The sequence below is a fragment of the Chiloscyllium plagiosum genome, unplaced genomic scaffold (assembly GCF_037043375.1).
Source record: "Chiloscyllium plagiosum isolate Xiang-an unplaced genomic scaffold, Cpla_swu_hap1 HiC_scaffold_18, whole genome shotgun sequence".
Classification (NCBI taxonomy): Eukaryota; Metazoa; Chordata; class Chondrichthyes; order Orectolobiformes; family Hemiscylliidae; genus Chiloscyllium; species Chiloscyllium plagiosum.
Genome location: NW_028270156.1, coordinates 16952290 through 16975348, shown reverse-complemented (window position 1 = coordinate 16975348; position 23059 = coordinate 16952290). Strand labels below are relative to the sequence as shown.

General features: G+C 40.4%; 1 protein-coding gene across 1 annotated transcript in view; it reads left to right on the top strand.

The window, feature by feature from the left end:
• Positions 1–23059, top strand: part of hsd17b12a (hydroxysteroid (17-beta) dehydrogenase 12a) — a 172855-nt gene that overhangs the window by 41211 nt on the left and 108585 nt on the right. Inside the window, exons 2-3 of the mRNA XM_043705480.2 lie at positions 4492–4538; positions 4864–4939. Of these exons, the coding sequence (XP_043561415.2) occupies positions 4492–4538; positions 4864–4939 (123 nt within the window). The remainder of the gene's footprint in view (positions 1–4491; positions 4539–4863; positions 4940–23059) is intronic.

The following is a 23059-nucleotide window of genomic DNA, read 5'->3' as shown; positions in this document are numbered from 1 at the left end:
CCGACTTTCCCATCTTCCTCTTGTTCCATACACACATCACTCTCTGTGGAAAAAGTTACCCCTCCGGTCCTGTTTTCAATCTTTCCCCTCTCACCATAAATTGTTGCCCTCTATTTTTGGACTCCCCTACCCTAGGAAAATGACCTTGGCTATTCACCTTATCTATCCCTGTCATGATTTTATAAACTTCTGTAAGGTCATCCCTCAACATCCATGAATAAAAACCTAAGGTTCTTCAGTCGCTCCCTATCGCCCAAACCTTCCTGTCTCGTTTGCAGGTTACCCTGTGCTCACCACTCTGCATTGCTTAATCAAAAGCAAATACCTCAACTTTCTCTGATCCTTTCCAGACCATATCTCTCTATTCACTCCAGTCCTGTTATGGTGTCCTGCATGCCTCCGATTTGGACCTTTCACTAACCTGATTTTAATTACTCTAATTGCTTTGTGTAGCTTTAATTCCTTCAGTCCCAAACTTTGGAGTTCCCTCTCAGAATTTCTCTTCCCTCCTTTTGTAAGCACCTTGCGATCCATCTCTGATCACCCGCCTTAACATCTTTTTGTATTCATTTGTTTATGGGATTTGGGTATTGCTGGTTTATTGCCCATGCCTATTTGCTCTGATTGTAATTAAGCATCAACCACATTGCTGTGTGTCTGAAGTCACATGTAGGCCAGGATGGCAGATTTTCCTTAGCTAAAGGATATAGGTGAACCAGGTGGGCTTTTCCTGACAATCATCAATGGTTTCATGGCCATCTTTAGACTCTTAATTCCTTGTGTAGCTCTATGTTGAATTTTATAAGGCTCCCATGAGGTTCTTTGGACTTTTTAACACGATGTTAAAGTTTGTCATTTTATAAGCAGACACCTGCTTGTACATTTGATAACTTTTGGCTAGTTTTCATAAGAAAAAATTCTGATGAAGTTTTTTTTCATAGCTACAGGTTGGATTTTATATATGGACTTGCATAAAAATCTCTGAACTGCAGCGGAGGCATGCTCAGGTATTCCAGTCCAGCTCGCAGCCCCATCTGACAGGTCTGCAGTGGAAGCTATTTTTAGGCACCTGAATGCCATTTTTGACTCATAAAATATTCATCCGCATCTCGCTGGCAAGCCATCAATTGCTATAAATGTGACGGGGGCAAGATTTTCTCCTCTCTCTCTCTCTCTCTCTCTCCATTTATTTACTGAACTAGAACGTTTTGATGAGATATCAGTGGTGAAGCAAAAAGCCCTTGGTTTGCAGATCCTCACCGCATCCCAGGCATGCTTCCCTGCACAACTGCTTACGCACCGCTTATTGTCGTCTGTCACGGGTGGATGGCTTGTACCTTTTTGCGCTTGTTGTTCACACGCGAGGAGGGGATGGAGCAGTGTAAAATGATGTAATTTTTTTCTCATGTTCTTTAATTTTTCTTCGGGGGGGGGGCGGGGTGTGGAGGAGGCAGCAGGGTTTGTTCTACATCTCAAATTATCCTTCCCCCCCCCCTTTTTTTTGATTTTCACTTTGGAAGGCTGATTTTTCTTGTAGCTCGCGGTCCCCTTTTCATTAAAGATGCGGTAACACGTGCCTGCGTGCGCTCCAGAGACTCCAGCAGCTTCTAAATCCAGCACAAGAGAGCGCTTGTTTTGCTTGGTTTGATGGAATCAATCGGGATGCTTCTATTTTTAGAAGCCAAGAGATGGAAATAGCAACTTCGTTCCTCCTGTAACAGATCGCCCCCTCCTCCCCTGCGGCAGGCGTGCTGCTGAAGCCCTTGTCAGTCAGACCTTTGCTCTTGAATGGGATGCATCTGTCACGATTTTGCAGTGGTATTAGCCGCTAATCAATGGAGTCTTACTGCACAGATAAAGGTCACGAGGACCTGCCCAGAATAACTTAAGCTCTCGGGCGTGGGCATTGCAGTCACAATTCAGGCAGGCGATGTCAAAAATAAAAACGCACGAGCTAAAAATATCCCAGGTGTACACGGAGCTTTTAAAATATAAATTTTTATGCATTTATAGTTTGAATGGATAGGCTCAGAGCTAAAAATAGGACTGCTCCTTGCAGGTTACAGAAGCATTTTTTTTCCGTTCATGCAAGTAGGAATAACTCTCGCTGATAGCAAATGTTATCAGGTTGTCACAAACCTCTCAATTGAAATAACATGTAGTTTAAATTTGTAATTTGGTAGTTTTTTTTTCTGTTTTGAGAATTACAGGTTGTAGTTTTTTCCCCAAAAATAATCTCTTGGGTCATTGGAAGTGTAAGACGCTGCAAAATAGATTTTCATTTTTAAAAGAAAATATTTGCAGGGCTGCAGGGGAGTGGTGAAAGTTGAATGGCTCTTGCAGAGAGCTGGTACAGACAAAGGCTGAATGGCCTCCTTTGTTGTAACAATTCTATGTGTAGTGATGCCAGTCTGTTACAATCTTTAAAATCTATTGTGTACATTAATAAAATGTTCTACTTTGTATTCTGGATGTGTATGGCAATGATATGACTACGCTTGCCCTACAAAGATGGTGCATCCTCATTGCAACATATTTTTTAAAGTCAAGGACATCATTTAACCAGTAGACAGCATTGAGTTAGAAAGCAGTTTTGCACTGGGGTCGCATATAAATGAACCTGGAGTGAGATGATCAGTGTCTTTTTCCTCTAGGAGTTGAGTGAATATGTTGTATTTCTGGCAAATTAGCACTTTCACAATTTGATTTTCCTGACTGGCACCAACCCACAAATGATCAAATTTGTTGGATTTTGTTGTGGTTCTGTTCGCCGAGCTGGAAGTTTTTGTTGCAAACGTTTCGTCCCCTGGCTAGGCGACATCATCAGTGCTTGGGAGCCTCCTGCGAAGCGCTTCTTTGATGTTTCCTCCGGTGTTTATAGTGGTCTGTCCCTGCCGCTTCCGGTTGTCAGTTTCAGCTGTCCGCTGTAGTGGTTGGTATATTGGGTCCAGGTCGATGTGTTTGTTGATGGAGTTTGTGGATGAATGCCATGCCTCTAGGAATTCCCTGGCTGTTCTCTGTCTGGCTTGCCCTATGATAGTAGTGTTACTATCATAGGGCAAGCCAGACAGAGAACAGCCAGGGAATTCCTAGAGGCATGGCATTCATCCACAAACTCCATCAACAAACACATCGACCTGGACCCAATATACCAACCACTACAGCGGACAGCTGAAACTGACAACCGGAAGCGGCAGGGACAGACCACTATAAACACCGGAGGAAACATCAAAGAAGCGCTTCGCAGGAGGCTCCCAAGCACTGATGATGTCGCCTAGCCAGGGGACGAAACGTTTGCAACAAAAACTTCCAGCTCGGCGAACAGAACCACAACAACGAGCACCCGAGCTACAAATCTTCGCACCAACTTTGAACACTTTGTTGGATTTTCTCAACTTGCCATGAGATTTGACTTTGCAAGCTTCAGGTTCATCTGATGCCAGAACCACAACACTGTCAATACTTAAGATGTCTAACACAGATTTGTAGTGATTATAATGGATGTGATAATGCATCTCTAGAGTAGATTGGACTTAAACTTGGGCCTCCTGGCTCAGAAATGGGGGCACTACCGCTATCTTAGACAAGCCCTCCATTCTTTTTATCCAGTTCATCAAGTTAACCTTATTGCTACTGGTTAACAGAACATTTCTCCAACAAGTATTGTCCATTGGTGCAATACAAGCAACAGAAAATTCTTAATCGATGCATCATTTGTTGTCTATCGATGTTCATGTTCCCAACAAAATTGCTGTTACAAGTTTAAATTCTTTTAGGAGATGGGCTTTTCAACCACCATGCTGTGGATTTCTCCTGCCTAGTTTGAATCAAGGTCAGGAACAAAAATCATGAGTCCCGGTGCTTTTAGGCATGGTCTGAGCGTAGCAGGCCTCCTACAAGCCACAGGTTCTGATGTTCCCCTCTGTCCAGGGTCCTGGCGTAATAATGCTTTTAGATAAATTGAATATTTTAGTTCTCCTTAACCACTATAAGCAAGACCTGATTTAATGAAGGTCCACCTAATTTGGTAGTTTCCAAATGCTGGAAGAGTCAAACCTTAATCATACAACGGTGGAGCATAGGAGGAGCCGATTTGAATGAGTGTCTATTCCTGCTCTTCAGTACATTGGTTCTGTAAGTCCCACTTTCCCACTATTTACTCCATTGCCTCACAACTTAGTTTCCTTCAGGTATTTATCAAATTCTCTTGAAAGTTGCTATTGACATTGTTTCCATGCACTTCCAGTATTCCAGAGCACAGCATACTATTTTCATTTAAAGCATTTAAAAAAAGACTTTTGGAATACTTATGTAGGGAGCTAAACTTGGCCATTTTATGCAAACTGGGGAGAAAAGAGCAGAAGTCTTGTTATAAAATATTTCTGAAGTTACATTTGCATTTTGATTTATCAGAAAGACACTTGTGATCTTATATTGATAGTTCATTATAGATTCTTTAAGCAGTTAAATATGATTTTTTTTTTGTTTCAGTTGTTACAGGAGCAACTGATGGAATTGGGAAGGCTTATGCAAAGGAGGTATGTTAGAAAATTAGTCATGGTTTTAATTAATCATTCTTTCCCACTTTTCTGCACACTGTTTAAGGTAAACAAATCTTCTCTTTGTTCAGGATGAAATTTCGCAATTTTGTGCTAATTAATTATCTTAGAACAAATGTGTATCTATGTAGATAAAATATATATAAATAAAATGTCTGTTTATATTTCTGTTCAGCCATAAAGCGTTTTATATAGGGTACCAAAGAAAATTGAAGCAACTTTATATATTTGGACTTGTTAAAGTGTTATTTACCTGTAACTTTGATTTTGTTTTGACTTTTGACTTTTTCATTTTACACAATAGCTTGCCAAGCATGGTATGAATACCGTCCTTATCAGCAGATCCCAAGAAAAATTGGACCAAGTTGCTAACGAAATAAGTAAGTCATACATTTTCTTCTCTGTTTTTCTTCCTTTTTTTGCTTCTCCCCACTTCCTCCTTTATTACCATCTAATATTCACTGATATACACTTTCAACCAAGTCATGTTGGGATAAGCTCAGAAAAAATCCAAATCCAATCATATTTCTACCAATCAAGGAAAACAGCTGAATGTTTATGTAGCTGTGTTTGGGGAGGATATCTGTGGTGGAAAGAAAGGGAGAGTCTGGCTGTGTTTACTGAATAGCATTGACCCATTCATTGAAAACGCAGAATGAAATGTTTGCGGACAGGTTATTAGTGTTGGTCAAAAGTACTCCAGCCGTAGAGGCTACTGCATTGATTTAAAAACAATGAGATTGGCTTAAATCAGCATTGAAAATTTACTAACCTTATAATGCATAACTAACAGTAAAGATTTATATTAATGTTATTGGTGAAACTTTCTCATAGTAATGCACCAGGAATCAACTTTTTGCATTCAGCAGGGTAAGTGTGTTATCTGTGCACTATTCTATCTCATTCTTTTAAAAACAGTGGTCCAACTCACACCCCAGACAGTACTTAAGGCAGAATGATAGCTACGTTTTCCTCCAACTGAGTTGATAACTATAATCTGAAGATACTTCAGCTAAATTAGGATCAAATGTGTGTTGTATAGGTTATGGGCACTTCCTCATCCAAACAGACAATTCTTTAATAATCATGAGATGTTAAAGGCAGCATTTATTACTTGCTCCTAATTGTTTTTGAACAAGTCACTTCTTCAGAGAACAGTTGCTTTGGGTCTGGAGGAATATTTAGGCCAGACCAACAAGGGACTGGAGAATCCCAGATAGTGTCTAGTTTAATGGCAGTCACAGTTTCATGGGCACATTACAAGTCCAGCTTTCAGTTCCAGATTTTTTTTCATTGGATTTGATTTCTGCCAGCTGTATGATGTTGGCAAATACATTCCAGTATTCTGACCCAGCGGACTGACCGAACAGCGATACAGATCAAGGTGATAAGTGACTTGGAGAGGATTGCAGGTAGTGGTGTTCCTACATGCGTGCTATTCTTGTCTTTTTTAGATAGTCGTGGTCATACGTTTGGAAGGTGCTCTTTAAGAAGCCTCAGTGAATTTCTCTGATGTAACTTTGTAGTTCATACATATTGCTGTTACTGAGCATTGTTGGTGGGACTAGATGTTATGGATCTGGTACCTGTCAAAGTGGGCTGCTTTGTCCTGGATAGCGTCCGAAGTCTTCACTTTTGTTGCAGTTGCACTCATTCAGGCAAATGGGGTTTATTCCATCACACTGCGTCTTGTAGATGATGGACAGGCTTTAGAGAGCCTGGACGTATTGCTCGCTCCTAACTTCTGACCTACTCTTGTAGCCACAGTAGGTCAGTTCAGGTTCTGCACAGTTGTAACCCCAGGATGTTAATAGTGGGGGATTCAATGTTGGTCATGTTATCGAGTATTGAGGGGTGATGGATTCCCTTTTGAAGATGGTCATTGCCTGGCACTTGCGTGGCATGAATGTCACTTGTTGACCCAAGCTTGGATATTATCCAGGTCTAATTGCATTTGGACATGGAATGTATCCGTTCCTGAGGTATTGTAAATGTTGCTGAATTTTGTGCAATCAGTAAACATACACTCATGATGAGAGTTAAATTGATTCAGCCTAGGACACTACCCTGAGGGACTTCTGCAGAGATGTCCTGGAGATGAGTGAGCTTCAACAACTCCAACTATCTATATGTTAAATATATCTCCAAGCAGCAGGGCCTAGACTTCCATTGACTGAAATTTTGCTGGAACTCCTTGATGCTACACTTGGTCAAATGTGGCCTTGATGAACACCTTTTGGAGTTCTGTTTTGTTCGTGCTACAGTCTTAGTTCAAGCAAGGTCAGGAGCTGAGTGGTCCTGGCAGAATCTAGACTGAGTGCCATTGAGGAGGATATTGCTAAGCAATGCTGTTTGCTATCACTTGACACCTTCCATCACTTTATTGATGGTTAAAAATAGACTGATGGGGTGGTAGTTGACAGAACTAGATTTGTCCTTTTTGTGTCCAATTGATCACATTGTCAGGTCTTTGTTAGTATTGTGTTTGTACTGGAAAAGTTTGGCAAGTTCTAGCGTATAAATCTTTAGTACTATTGCCGGAATATTGCTAGGGCCCATGGCCTTTGTGGTTTCCAGTGCATCCATCTACTATTCGATATCATGTGGAGTGAACTGAATCGGCTGAAGGCTGGCATCTGTGGTCCTGGGAACCTCCCGCAGGAGGCCAAGATGGGTTGTTTACTTGCACTTCTGATGAAGATTGTTGCAATTACTTCAGCCTATTGTTTGCACTGATGTGCTGAGTTCCCCCATCATTGACAGTTGGGGTATTTATGAAGCCACCTTCTCTAGCGAGTTGTCTGAATGTCTACCACTACTCATGACTAGATGTGGCTGGACTGCAGATCAGATATCTACTCACTTGGTTATGGATTTGTTTCACCATGTCCATCATTTCTGTTTATGCTGCAAGTCCTATGTTGTAGCTTCATGTCGGTTGATGCCTCCTTTTTAGATATGCCTGATGCTGCTCCTGCCTTGTACTGCTGCAGTCTTAATTTGGCCAGGGTTGATCCCTGAGTTGCTAATGGTGGAATGGGGATATGCTGGGCCATGAGGTTGCAGATTGTGTTGGAATGCAATTCTGCTGCGGGTGTTGGCCCACAGTGCTTCATGGATGTTTGTTTTGTGTGTTGCTAGATTTCTCTGAAATCTATCCCATTCAGATCAAGAGTCTTGTCGCATAACACTATGGAGGATGTTCTCCATGTGAAAATTAGACTTGGTCTCCAAAAAGGTAGGTGGCACAGGGGTTAGCACTGCGGCCTGTGGGAACTAGGATCTCTGGTTCGATTTCACTCTTGGGTTACTATATGTGGAGGTTGTACACTTTCCCCATGTCTGCATGGGTTTCCTCCGGGTGCTCTAATTTCCTCCCAAATTCACAGATGTGTAGATTAGGTGGATTGGCCATGCTAAATTGTCCTGGAGTGTCCAGGGGTGTGCAGGCTGGGTAGTTAAGTAATACCCTGTGCGGAGTTATGGGGATAGGGTGGGATGGGGCTATGGGTGGGTCTGGGTAGAATGCTCTTCAGAGGGTTGGTGCAGATTCCAAGAGTCGAAAGGCCTTTTCCCACATTGTAAGGATTCTATTCTATGAATCTAAAACTGTGGTGATCACTCCTTCTGATACACTCATGTTCAGATGAAGCTGTAGCAGGACTATCCTGATAAGGTACTGAAGTTGTCCCTGTGTATTTGCAGCAAATGTTGGACATAATTCAGACTTGGGTTGATAAAATGGCAAGTAACATATCTCAAATGCCAGGTGTTATGTTCCCAGCTGATGCTACTAAGGGACAAGCTAGAATGAAACCTGCCTTGGTAGATCCAAAAAATCTCTGGTGGTCATGAACTGAGACCTCAGTGTGCATAGGGTTGCACAGGCTGCAGATTCTTGAACAATAAAACAGAACTTTTTAAATTATTTTATGAACTCATTTAATCAAGTTAACAAAGCTATCCAAATCCCATATGAAAAATCATAAAATACTGTAAAAATGTCTCTTTTATTCCCCAGAATATAGGAACAGGGGGAGGGCAATCTGCCTGTTGAGCCTGCTCTGCAATTCAATGTAGTCATCAATAATCGAACACTTCAATGACATTTACTCATGCTAGCCCCATACACCTTACATTATTGGTAATCAGAAATCTATGAATCTATATTTTAAACACAGTCGGAGAGTTGATTTGGCTTAGTCTTTGTGATAGAGACTTCCAAAAACACTCCATCCTCTGAGACAAAATGCTTTTCCTAATTTTGGACCTAAAGAGCATCACCTTATTTTTGAATTGTTCCCCCGATTCTAGACGCCCCATCCAAGGAAAATCTCTTGGCTGCATATACACTGTCTATCCCTTTTTAATTAATTTGTAGGTTTCAATTAGATCATCTCTCATTCTTTGAAACTCTAGAGCATACAGGCCCAGTTTGTAGGATAATCCCACCATACAGGGAGCAGGTCTGATGAATCTTTGTTGTATACCTGCTATGGTAATAACATTTCCTGAGATAAGGAGACCAAGACTGCATACAGTATTCCAGGGTAGCTGTCTAACCATGCTTCTCTATAATTTAAGCAAGACTTCATTACTCCTGAGGAGGAAGTGAGGACTGCAGATGCTGGAGATCAGAGCTGAAAATGTGTTGCTGGAAAAGCGCAGCAGGTCAGGCAACATCCAGGGAACAGGAGAATCGACGTTTCGGGCATAAGCCCTTCTTCGGGCTTATGCCCGAAACGTCAATTCTCCTGTTCCCTGGATGTTGCCTGACCTGCTGCGCTTTTCCAGCAACACATTTTCAGCTTCATTACTCCTGTACTCTGTTCCTTTTCCAATAAAAGGTTAACATTCCATTGTCTGTAAATAGTTTGGTACACCCTGTATGTTAGTCTTCAGTGACTTATTGACAAGGATACTTAGATGCTTTTGTACACTTTCTAACCTCCTTAACATTTAAGAAATACTTTGAACATCTGTTCCTTCTACTAACATGTTTTTGCCAAGTCACTAAGCCTGTTCAAATCCTCCTGAACACTCTAAGTCTTTCTTGCATCTTTCTGCTTAGCTTTGCATCAACTGCAAATTGGTAAATATTTGGTTCCCACATTCATTTTTTTTTTAAAATTAACTTGCTCAGATATACTATATTGAACACGTCTGGAACAGGTGTGACTTGAACCTAGGTCTTCTGGTCCAAGGTAGGGACACTACCGCTGTGCCACAAGAACAGTTAAAGCCAAGATGATTGCTGGTTTATGTTCAGTTAAGGGGTATTGATATTTTATAATCAACCTGCTCAGAGACGTTGTTGCACATCTCTGGTGCAGGTAGATCTTGAACCTGGGTCTTGTGGTCCAAAATTGGTGATACCACAAGAGCTCCATTGCTCCCCACATTCAAAACACTGACAAACATGTGGGCCAGCTGTGGCTCAGGTTCTGATTTTTGCAGTATCTCCCTAGTCAAAGCCAGGCAACAGAAGAATAATGTGTTTATTCCTTCCCCTGGTTCTCTGCCGATCAGCCAATCCTAATTCATGCTGATAACTCCTATCCTACATACTTTAATCTTGCAAACAATTTCTTGTGGGGTCCTTATCAAAAGCCTTCTGAAAATCCAAGTATAATACTTAATTGACTCCACTTTTTTTGATTTTTATTAACAATATCCTGAAAAACGTCTGACCAGTTTGTCGCACGCAATTTCCTATTTGCAAATCTATGCACAGTTAGATCATGATTATCCAAGTGCCCATTTCTCACATACTTTAGTGATAGGGAAACAGAATCTATTTCTAATGTAATGCTGACAGGCCTGTAGTTCCCTTTATTCTCTTGCTCCCTTGCTACACATTATTTTACAACATTTCAAATTCAGAAATTACCCTTCTCTCAAATAATTGATTCAACTTGACTATGTCTTTACAGTTCTGTCTGTAAAATGTGAAGTCATCTCATGTAAATACTCATGAAATTGAAAGCTTAGACTTTGTCTCCTAATAATCTGCAGTTTTCTAACCTAACTCTTATGGTCAGCGAGCTTTACAAGTTAAACATTTACACCAATGTATTTGAGCTTTTCCAATCTGTCCTTCACTCCTTTCCAGGAATGAAACTACTTACTCTAACCCAGTCAAGTCTCTTCCAAATCTCTCTCAAAGCTTTCAAGTTCTGGGTTTCCCTAAGGTTTGATCCTTAGGGTTGAAGAGATCAATGGGTATGGGGAGAAAGCAGGAACATGTACTGAGTTGGATGATCATATTGAATAGTGGAGCAGGCTTAAAGGGCTAATTGACCATTCCTGCTCCTATTTTCTATATCACTGTAAAAATCAATCCTGGATTATTCTAAACCAAAAGCAATCTAATGACTTTCAACGTTTTCTCCGTACTGTAAACCTCACAGAAAAACAATCTTCTATTAACATGCAAGAGGCCTGCAGTCACCTGTTCTCTGACACAGACTAGATTAGATCGTGGTCATTATAGAAATCTTTGACCTTGTTTCATTTTGAATCCTTCACACAATTAAGCAACATATGCATTACTGTTTTGAAATCCAAATGCTAAAAATTATAATCATTTATATATTAAGTCACACCTTTCATCACACAGGCAATAACCACATCCTCAACAAATGAAAATCTTAACTATGTCCCCATGATATTCAATGGCGTAATGATCACTGAATCCTTCACTAGCAACATCCTGGAAGTTACCATTGACTAGCAACTGAACTGGACCAGTCGTACAAATAATGTGGCCACAGAACAGGTCAGAAATTAGGAATTCTGTGGCGAGTAACCCAACACCTTCATTATAATCGTAGAATAGAAGCGTTGTGTTCAATTCACAAACTGCTCTGTGGGAGTTTACTACATCTGCTTTGATATCACCTTCCTAACCATAACCTGTGCCACCTTGATGGACAAAGCCAGCAGATGTGTGGAAACATGACCGTCAACACATTCTCCTCCAGATCACCAATCATTCTGACTTGGCACTAGATCTTTCACTGAAGATCATTAAAATCGTGGAATTCCGCCTCCAGCATCGCATCACATCACATTGACTGCAGCAGTTTAAGATGATGTCACACTGCCACCTTTTTGAGGACAATTAAAGGTGGGCAATCACTGCCCATTGCCAATGACACTCATAACCCATAATAAAAATGGAAAAAAACCTCCCAGCCACTGTGATGGTTACCGTCAAACAGAAACTGAAGTAGATCAATCCTTTAATTGTAATTAGAATTACTGAGTTTTTCTTAAATGGCCAACTTGCTGATTCCCAATTTTTTCCACTACCTACAAAGCACTAAGTTGTCTGGAAGTTGCCTTGATGGGTGCAATTCCAACAATGTTGTAAAAGTTTGATAGTGTACAGGTCACAGTACATTGCTTGTTCTGCATCTCGCCACTGACACAACAGCCATTCACTTCAGTAACAAACATCACTGGTAATGGGCAGTCTTTACAGGGTTCACTACAGCAATTCACTGGTTTCTTTGGCAATAATTTTCCAAACGAAAGACTTGAGATCACTGAAGTGACTGACAGTAGGTCTAGTGGAGCAAAATCCCCATCACATTCTCCAAGTATGACTCATTCTAAACTGGGTATGACATTGTTTCTTCATTAGTGAGAATTCATAAACTTGGAGATCCCTACATGATGGGACAGTTGGTGTCACTTTGCAAAGCAAAGACAGCCTCACTCCCTTTTCAAGACTGCCAGGAGCAAGTAATATTTGCCAGCAATGTTTACATGCAGAGAATGAATAAATGGAAATAGTACGTTCTATGCAATTTGACTTTTGAATGGAAGTCTTTTCTACGTTGGCCAGTTTCAACCCACATCATGACAGACTTTCATAATTTACCACATTACAGGTAGTTGGCAGGGTTGTAATGATAGATATTGGAAACGTTTACATTGGTTCAGAGCAATGTTATGGTACATGGTTGAGCAGACGAGAAGGAGCTTTATTTAAATGCAACTGTCTTATACTGAATAAATATTGATAGGCAAATATCTCACTTTTGAGTGTGAAAAATAATTAAAGGAAGAAGGGATTAAATGAAGCTAAGAATGTTCACACTTAACATTCAAATGTAATATGTATGCCACACTGAAAGAAAGTTACATAGTTTGTACATGTGTAAGCTGAGTATTTAATTGAGAGTCTGCGGACACTAAAATGTATAATCCTGTTTGGCCTGGATTGAAGTATTACCCTTGTAAATGGTATTTAAAAATTGTCATGATTTGTCTTACTCTAGCTTTAAATCTGCTGCATTGTTTGAAGTATGAATTCCTATGTTTGTGTTAGTGAACTGATTTCAAACCGTTGGAAAGGTAAGTCATTTTAGCCAATCTCAGTACAGTGCATACTGAGTGCTGCTATTCAAGCCCTACAGTAGGAATGTGAATTTAGTTTTAAAGTAGTTATTGAAACTATTAAGGTTACATTGTTTAACTGTTTTATGTGAGCAGGTGTGTTTATTGCTAAAACACTGTTTATTTTCAGCACGTAGTGTAAATTATACTTCCCAAAGATGAAAAAGAATATTGGGTAAATTTACAGAACTGTAGGAACATCTTGCATAATATCTACAAACATTAAATGCCTTTCCAAAACAGGAAAAATGTTTCAAAAGTTACTAACTTTTTATGTTATATCCCCGAGCAGGCCAAAACCACAACTGTTTCTAATGCTATCTATTATTCAGCAAAGTTAGCATATTTACATGCTTTTCTGTTAGTCTTGTATGTTGGAAGATACGCACACAACTCAGCAGGTCTGGCAGCATCTGTGGGGCGAGAAAGAGAGTTAATATTTTAAGTCCAATGACCATTCTTCACAACGGCAAGTAGCCAGGAAAAGGTGGTATTTATGCTGATGATGTGGCAATGGCTGACAAAATTCTGGGTAGGCAGACAAAGGGGTTGTTATTAAGTTAGATTACATTGCCAGTGCACGGTTTAGGACCTGAGGGCATAGTCACAGAATAAATGAGTGCCAGTTTAAGATGGAGGTGAGGAGGAATTTCTTCTCTCAGGATCTAAAAACTTCAGAACTCCTTGTCACAAAGAACTGTGGGGAAACAGTGCTTCTACATATTTACGGCTGAGATAGATTCTTGATCAGTATGGGAATCAAAGGGTACGGGGAAAGGGCAGGAAAGTCAATGCGAGGAATGTCTGATTTTATATGATCCTATTCAATGGCAGTGGAGGCTTGAGGGGGGTGGATTGACCTACTCTTGTTCCCATATCTTTTGGTCTTATTTCAGGTGGCAAAGATATGTTGCTTGATTCAAGGTATTGGAACCAAATGCCAATAAAATTCAGGTAAAGTTGAATCCTAATTTTCATGCAGCCAGCAAAATAAATACAACTCTAATTCTTATTGAGCTGAAAAGAAACAAAGGTTACTTGTGTTAATAAGCATCAATGACTGTGTGTGAATAGTAAGCAAAGAACAGTACAGAATAGTAACAGATCCTTCAGCTCACCAGAAGGTTGTGGTAGCGGATTGGTTTGTGGACTGAAGGCCTGTGACCAGCTGTGTGCTACAAGGATTTCTGCCGGATGAACTGCTATTTATCATTTATATAAATAATTTGGATGGGCATGGTTACTAAGTTTGCAGGTGACACTAAAATTGGAGGTGTAGTGCTCTATGAAGAAGGTTATCTTAGAGTACAGTGGGACTTTGATCGGATGGGTATTTGGGCCGATGAGTGGCAGATGGAGTTTAATACAGATAAATGCACGGTGTTGCATTTTTGTAAGGCAGGGTCCTGAGGAATGTTTCTATGTAAAAAGACCTAGGATGCAGGTGCATAGTTCCTTGAAAGTGGAGTTTCTTGTAGACGGTGGTGAAGAATGCATTTGGCATGCTTGTCTTCATTGAGAGTGCATTGAGTATAGGAGTTGGGATATCATGTTGCAGCTGTACAGGGCATTGGTAAGGCCACTTTTGTACAATTCTGTCTCCCCATTATAAGAAATATGTTGTGAAACTTGAAAGGGTTCAGAAAAACGTTTGAAGGATGTTGCCAGGGTTGGAGGGTTTGAGCTATAGGGAGAGATGGAATAGGCTGGGGCTTTTGTTTTCCTGGAGTGTCAGAGGCTGAGGTGAAATTAGAGGTTTATAAAATCATGAGAAGCATGGATACGATGAAAGCCAAGGTCTTTCTCCTCTGGTGGGGAGTCCAAAACTATAGGGCATAGTTTTAAGGTGAAAGGGGAGCAAGATTTAAAAAGGACCTGAGGGGTAACTGTTTCTTGCAGAAGTGTTTTTGGAATGAGCTGCCAGAGGAAATGGTGGAAGTGAGTATAATTGCAACATTTAAAAGGCATAGCCTCATAGAGATGTGCAGCACGGAAACAGACCCTTTGGTCCAACCTGTCCATGCCGACCAGATATCCCAACCCAATCTAGTCCCACCTGCCAGCACCTGGCCCATATCCCTCCAAACCCTTCCTATTCATATACCCATCGAAATCTGGATGAGTTTATGAATAGGAAGGGCGAGAGGGATATGGGCCAAATGCTGGCAAAATGGGACTGGGTCAGACTGCGATGTCTGCTTGGCACAGCTATGTTGGACAGAAGGGCCTGTTTCCATGCTCTATTACTCTGTGCCAACCATGATGACATTCTAAACTAATTCAAATCTGCTTGCATGTGGTCTGTATACCTTTGTTCTCTGGCTGTCCTGTATCTGTCTAAATGCCTCTTAAAGACAATCCCCCTACTCTATTTCTGTAACTCTGCATTTCCCATGGCTAATGCACCTAACTGACATCCATGATTACTGGGTAATTTAATCCAATCCATCTAACTTTCATGTCTTTGGACCTTAGAAGTTATAAAGTCAAGAGGAGCATGGATAGGATTAATAACCAAAGTCTTTTCCATGGGGTGAGGGAGTCCAAAACTAGAGGGCATAGGTTTAAGGTAAGAGGGGAAAGATCTAAAAGAGATTTGAGGGGCAACTTTTTCACAGGGTTGTGCATCTATGGAATGAGCTGCCAGAGAAAGTGGTGGAGGCTGGTACAATAACATTCAAAAGGATGGGTATATGAATAGAAAGGGTTTAGAGGGATATGGACTTAATGCTGGCAAATGGGACTAGATTAATTTAGGATATCTGGTTGGCATGGACAAGTTAGACCAAAGGGTCTGTTTTCGTGCTATACAACTCTGACTCTATGGCAGTTCTGCAACATTTTCATTTTTATGTGACCAGGACTGTACATGGCATGACCACTAACTTGCTTTTGGCTCTCTATTGCCTTTTAAATACATTTCAGCACCTGATTTACATTCTGCCTCTGATCATGTTGTGATTATCTCTTATTACTCAGGAACATAGACATTTTCCATCCATATTGTTTCTTTCCAGTGCTAATCATTTCAGCTTTTGGTGCCCACATGAGGTATACTTTTTGTATTCTACTGCATTCCATTTGACATCTGGTACCAGTATTGAATTCGCAAATCTTGTTATTGCTTATCTTGTATAATTTTGCAGTCTACCAGCTTCATTAGCTTTGTAACATCTGCGCATTTAACTACTGGGTTTTGGAAACCTCACCAGATTGGTTTGGGAGTGATGCTGAACAAAGATTGTCACAAATGGACTTCTCCTACGTGAATCTATATTGACTTTACTCTGACAAAATTTTCTACTGCACAGATTCTGAGAGGTTTGCATTGTGTTGTATAATGAAATATGAGTAATAACCAATTACAATGTTCTGCGTTTCCCAGTTATTTACTTGGTATTGAAGACTTAACAGAGTTGAGTTGTCAGCTTCAATTTGTTTGGTAGAGATATTTATGTCACCAGTACGTACATACACATTGAAAAAATTATTTGATGGTAAAGTCATAGCCTACGTGAGTTCTACATTTCTTTGATATGTAGTAGCAAATAAATAATTTCTAAAAAGCTCTTAAGCTAGTTTACAATATATTTTTCTATTAATTTTTAATATTCAAGAACATCTTGTTCAAGGAAGAGAAGTTGTTCCACATTACCTGTTTGTGCAGCACTTTGCAACACCAATGACCCATTTGTTATGAAGTGTTCTCAAAGATTACCCAGTCAGTTTGCAAGTCATAGGAGTAGCAAGTGTAATCTGGGATGGGTAGGTCACTCCTCACTTTTGTACTGCTGTTGCTGCAGCCAGCAGATTGTTGCCAGGGCTCAGGGAGAGGTTGTGAAATGGAAACTACTCTGCTGTGACCCTGTGTCAGACATGAGTTCCAAAGGTTAGTCAGGTCACAGAAAACTGATATAAACTGAGATTTAGGGATACGTTTTTAATATAATTTATTGCAAATTTGACTTTTTGCATTTTGAGTTTAAAGGCATCAGTCTTTGTGAGTTTGAAGTTAATAGTTAACTTTTAAGAATCTCTTCAAAAGCAGTTTTTGAGGCCTGATTTTTGAATGAACAGGTTTACTGTGTGCCACCAATAGGTTTATTGTTAATCTTGGATTATTTTGCAGCTTGACAAGTAAATCATGCGGCCTCAAAGTTTGCTAGAGATTTCTGGAACTCTCTTTACTTATGCTGAAGGGAAACTACTTAGAGGAGGAGTGTTTTGGTTTTATGTTGAGTTTTGAGCAGTCCTATGAAGCTCCTGTAATAAGATGGTTGTATAGACCAGTGCTTCTGAGAAAGGAAGGATATATCATGGACTAGATTGGCTTAGTGAGGAATTAGTTACTTAGCGATCATAAGTATTGGGACAAAACCCTGAAGAGGTTTTAAATGGAGTACATATAACCAGTCATATAATAACTCCAGGAAAAAGCTATTTGTAGTTAGTCTAAAAGTTGAAGTGGCGACAAGTATGATTGCAGCAGGTCACAGGACGTCGAATGGAATATTGGCCCTTATTTCAAGGGGGTTGGAGTATAATGAGGGGAATCTTAGCTGGTTTGAGGGGCTGAGCAGCTTAGTCTTCCTATTTCTTTCAGTCTTATGATCTTATTTGAGGTGGCAAAATCTGCAGCATTGTAAACTTTTGTTTCACTGAGACCACTTCACTAAAATAAATCAAAATACAATCTCATGCTAGGTGTATGTCTAGGATCTATCTTCTCTGGTTATAACGTCAGCTGGGGTCATGACACAAGTTAGACATGGAACCCACCCACCCTTGTTACATCTTTACGTATAGATGAATTAAATTCATTTAGAACAGTAGCTTTTGTGCAAGCATGAATATTTTTAAACAAGGGACAGAGTGTCCCCTTCAAACTTCAATTTGAATTGAACTGATTGTAAAGATTGCACATTCCTTTATCTCTAGTCTGTAAAATTATACAAGGGCTCCATAACTACGTGGACCTCACTGTTCAATCTCCTTACTGAGCGTAGAAACATACCAACTGACTTAAATTTACTTCACTGGAAAAAGCACTTCCTAACCAGGTGGTAGATTTATTGGCTTCCTCATTCATGGATTTATGTTTCCATTAGTTCTTCTGCACTTGAATTTTTTAAGTGTAGCCAGTGCTAAAAGACTCTGTCTACTGTTTGGTTTCACACTTGTAATAAATGTAAAAGGGGCTTAACATAATGACTTTATGATCTTCCATTGCAGTGCTATGTTATAGAACAGCCCAAACCCCCTCAAAATATAACTTTAACTCTATTGAAATTCTTAATAAAATAATATTTAACTATTAGTCATCAACTGTTCCAGCATTGCAGCATCCATAAATATACCCTTAGCAAAGGCAATTACAGCAAAACTGATTCTACTTATGTGCTATCTTTAGTCTAGGGGAAAGGAACACCGAAAGAAACAATCTAGCAGCAGAGAGAGAGATGTGTCTATCAGCTTCAACTTCAAAAACCCTAACTTTATCTGAAAGCAAAATTAAAACCCTGGGTTTCTGTGAGCCTGACTCCACCTCATAGAGTCCTACAGCATGGAGACAGATCTTTTCGCCCAAACTGGTCCATGCTGACCAAAATGTCCCTTCACGCTAACCCCATTTCCTTGCACTTGGCCCATATTCTTCTAATACTTTCCTATCTATGTATTTGTCCAAATGCCTTTTAAATGCCTCAACCACTTTTGCTGGCAGCTCATTCCATATGCATACCACCCTCTTTTTAAAACAAAAAGTTGTCCCACAAGTTCCCTTTTATTCTTTCCCCTCTAACCATAAACTGATGTCCTCTACTCGATTCCCCAGTCGTGAGCAAAAGACTGAGTGCATTCACCCTACCTGTGCCTCTCATGATCTTATACACCTCTATAAGGTCCCCCCTCAGTCTCTGACACTCGAAAGAAAGTCCTAGCTTGTCCAACCTCTCCCGATAACTTGGACCATCGAGGCCAGGCAACATCATTGTAAATTTCTTCTGCACTCTTTCCACTTTAATAAATTCCTTCCTATAGCAAGTTGATCAAAACTGAACACCGTACTCCATGTGCGGCCTCACCAATGTACTGTAGAACGGCAACATAACTTCCCAACCTCTGTACTCAGTGCCCTGACTGATGAAGGCTAGTGTGCCAAAAAGCACCTTCACTGCCCTGTCTACCTGTGGCCACACTTTCGGAGAAGTGTGAATCTGAACTCCAGGATCCCTCTGTTCCACTACACCTTCTCGTGCTTCTTTTGTTGATTTTTGAGCAAAACAGTCAGGGAGCTCAAAGCCCCTTCTTCTGAAGCGGACATTCCAGAAGCACTGATAACACTTCTCTGCCAGAGAGAGAGAGAGAGAGCGAGCACAGAACAAATCTTTGTTAAAGCCATAATATGGTCCCACCCAGCATGTACTGAATATCTGCTCCAGCTGAACCCACTTCGCAGTGGGATTCAAAGTTGCATTTGGGACTTTAAGATTTTCTTGACAAGTTTCCGATAGTTGTTTGGCTTATCCATGTGCAAAATAATAGAATTATAGAATTTTACAGTACAGAATGAGGTCATCTGCCCCATGTCTGTGCCAGCTTCAGAAAGATCCACCCAGCTAGTCCCATTCCCCAGCCTTATCTCTGTAGTCCTCTAAATTCATTTTCAAATACATATGCAATTGTTTTGAAATCACCTATGGAATCCACCTCCACCATTCTACTGGACAGCACATTTCAAAATCGTCACAACTGAGTAAAGAAGTTTCTTCTTATCTTACTCAGCTCTGCTGGCAATGTTGAAATTGTGACTCGTAGTTCCTGACATACCAACTAGTGGGAACAGAATATCCCCCTCTACTCTCTCAGTTATTCATAATTTTAAACACCCTAATAAGGTTAGCTCCTCAGCTCCAAGAAGAATAAGTCCAATTTCCCTAATCTTTCCTTGTATCTAAAATCTGTCATTCCTGGTGTAATTTAAATATATCTCTTTTGCATTCTATCCAGGGCTTTAACATCCTTCCTTAAATAAGATGCTCAAAACTGAAGGAATAGCACAATTTGAATAGTTGCGCCATGTCAAACCAAGTAAGCACTTCTGTGACTTACAGGCTCAATGAAAATGACAATTAGTATTTATATAGTGGCAGCAACTCTAAGACCATACAATACTCTAAGACACTTCACAGAAGCATTATCAAAAAGAATATGACGCTGAACCACTTAAGGAAATATCCGAGCAGATAATCAGTATCTCAAAGAAAAAAGAGGTCTATGGAATGTCATGAAAGAGGAGTAGAATAGAATCCCTACAGTATGGAAACAGGTCCTTTGGACCAAGACGTCCACATCGACCCTCCGAAGAGTAATCCACCCAGACCCATTCCCCTACACTATGGGCAATTTAGCATGGCCAGTTCACCTGACCTGCCCATTTTTGGATTGTGGGAGGAAACCCACACAGACACTGGGAGAATGTGCAAACTCCACACATTCAGTCGCCCAAGCTTGGAATCAAACCTGGGTCACTGGTGCTGTGAGGCAGCAGTGCTAACCACTGAGCCACTGTGCTAAGAGAGAAAGCAAAGTGGAAATTTACCGAGGGATTCCAAATCCAAGGGTCTTGCAGCTAAAAAGACAGCCCACCAATGGTACAGCAGTTTAAATGAGAGGAAAACTGACAGTGTTGGAAAAGATTGGAAAGGTAAGGCAAGGAAAGTCATGGAGGGGTATGAAAGCAAAGGTAAGAACTTAAAATTGAGGCATTGCTTAACTCTGAGACAGGGTAATTTAGTGATCACAGCAGTGATGGGTGTATGGGACTTGGAGGCAGTTAGGAAAAAAGGCATGCATTTATATATCACCACGAGACCACTTTTAAAAAATGTATTTATTATTATAATGTAGGAGGCAAAACGGATGTTTTACATACAGCGAGCTGCTATAAATACTATACAATAACAACCAAATAACCTGTTTAAGTAATGTCTGTTAAGGGATATGTATCAGCCAGGTCACTAAGAACAACTTCCCTATTCTTGCTCTAAGTAGCAGTTGGGAATTTTTTACATCCACCTCGGGCAGCTAGATTTTGGTTTAAAGCTTCACCTGAAGGAAGGCATCTCCAACAATATCTCTGAACTGCAATGGAGTGTCAACCTTGATTTTTGGGTTGAAATCCTGAGGAGGGGCTTGAACTCTCAACTTTGTAACTCAGGTGTGTATGCTACCAGTTGACTTGCAGATGAGACGAGCAACAGGAATTATGGATGAACGAGCGCACAGAGGTTAAATGTGAAACATTGGCCAAGAGAAGCCAAAATAACAGTGTATCAGCAGCTGTAACAAGGATACAATCTAATCCAATCTAAACAGTTTCCATCTTTTCCCATCTTAAACCAACTTAATTAGCCCACTCACTGGGTACCTGGAATTACTAACTTTTGCTGGCAATTATTTATTTCTTTATGGATTCCACTGTCGTGTCTGTAAAAAATTTTTGATACAGAATGAATTTAATGGACCCAGATCACATCCTTTCACCTTGCAAACATAATGCTTTTCTCAAATGTAAGCAAAATACTGCAGGTGCTGGAAGTCTGAAAAAAACTGAAAATGTTGGTGGCCCAGTAGTTAGCACTGCTGCCTCACAGTGCCCGGGACCCTAGTTCGATTCCAGCCTTTATTGTCTGTCTGTGTGGAGTTTGCACATTCTCCCCATGTCTGCATAGATTTTTTCCTCGTAATCCAAAAATGTGCAGGTTAGGTGAAATGGCCATGCCAAATTGCCCATAGTGTTCAGGGATGTGTAGGTTAGGTGCATTAGTTAGGGGTAAATGTAGAGTAATAGTGTAGAGGAATGTATTGAGTGGGTTACTCTTCGGAGGATCAGTGTGGACTTGTTGGGCCAACTGACCTGTTTCCACACTGTAGGGATTCTGTGATTCTATCAACTCAGCAAGTCTGGCAACATCTGCAGAGAGAGAAAAACAGTGATTCTTCAGAGTAGTCTTCTCTTTTCATTTCACTTCTTTCTCTCTGTCTCCCACTTAGCTTCCAATTTATAAATGAATAAACTAAAATCCATTTGCCACTCTTCCCTGAATATTTTCCATTGTTTTCCTTTCACGTATGGCAGCAAATGCAGAACAAAAGTAGCCAGCGTTCAAAAAACACTATCTGGATTCATTCTGTGCATGTAGTATTGTTCTGTAAAGTTTTATTTGCCTTTATGCCTGTTAATAGAGGCATCGGCGCCTTTAAATGACTGATCAACTGTCCGTAATAGAATTTGTTTTCCAAGCTCATTATTTCTATTTTATAAATAGATTTCCTATTTTTAAAATACTGCCAAATGCATTAATTTGTGCTCAACATTGAATACTATTGGTGAATCAGCTATTCAGTTGTTAAATTACAACTTACTTGAAATAGACAGCATCGTGACATTTGGTGAAAAAGTTTTAAAATCCACTTACTGTAGGGTCAGCAAACGTAAGTAAGTGTAGACGATAAACCGAATGCAAACCAATTACAAAATTACAATAAACCAATTACAAACTTGATTGCTCACAAAGAGTAAACAACTTGCAAAGTAACAGGTTGTTAGCTTTCGACATTCAATTTTTATCCAGTGCGTGAAGCAAAATTTAAATATGAATCACTTGAGATAATACATAACTTAATTTCCGTTGTAATAGTTTATCAAATTTGGACATTGGGGGTGGCACGGTGGCGCAGTGGTTTATTTCATAGCTCCCACTGTAGCAACTTCAGGAATAAACTTTTTACTTTTAGAATAATGGGGCGGCATGGTGGCTCAGCAGTTAGCATTGCTGCCTCACAGCAGCAGGGTCCCAGGTTCGATTCCATCCTTGGGCGACTGTCTGTGTGGAGTTTGCACATGCTCCCCGTGGCTGTGTGGGTTTCCTCTGAATGCTCTGGTTTCCTCCCACAATCCGAAGATGTGCAGGTTAGGTGATTGGCCGTGCTAAATTGCCCATTGTGTTAGGTGCATTAGTCAGGGATAAATATAGGGTTGGGGAATGGGTCTGGGTGGGTTACTCCTCGGAGGGTTGGTGTGGACATGTTGG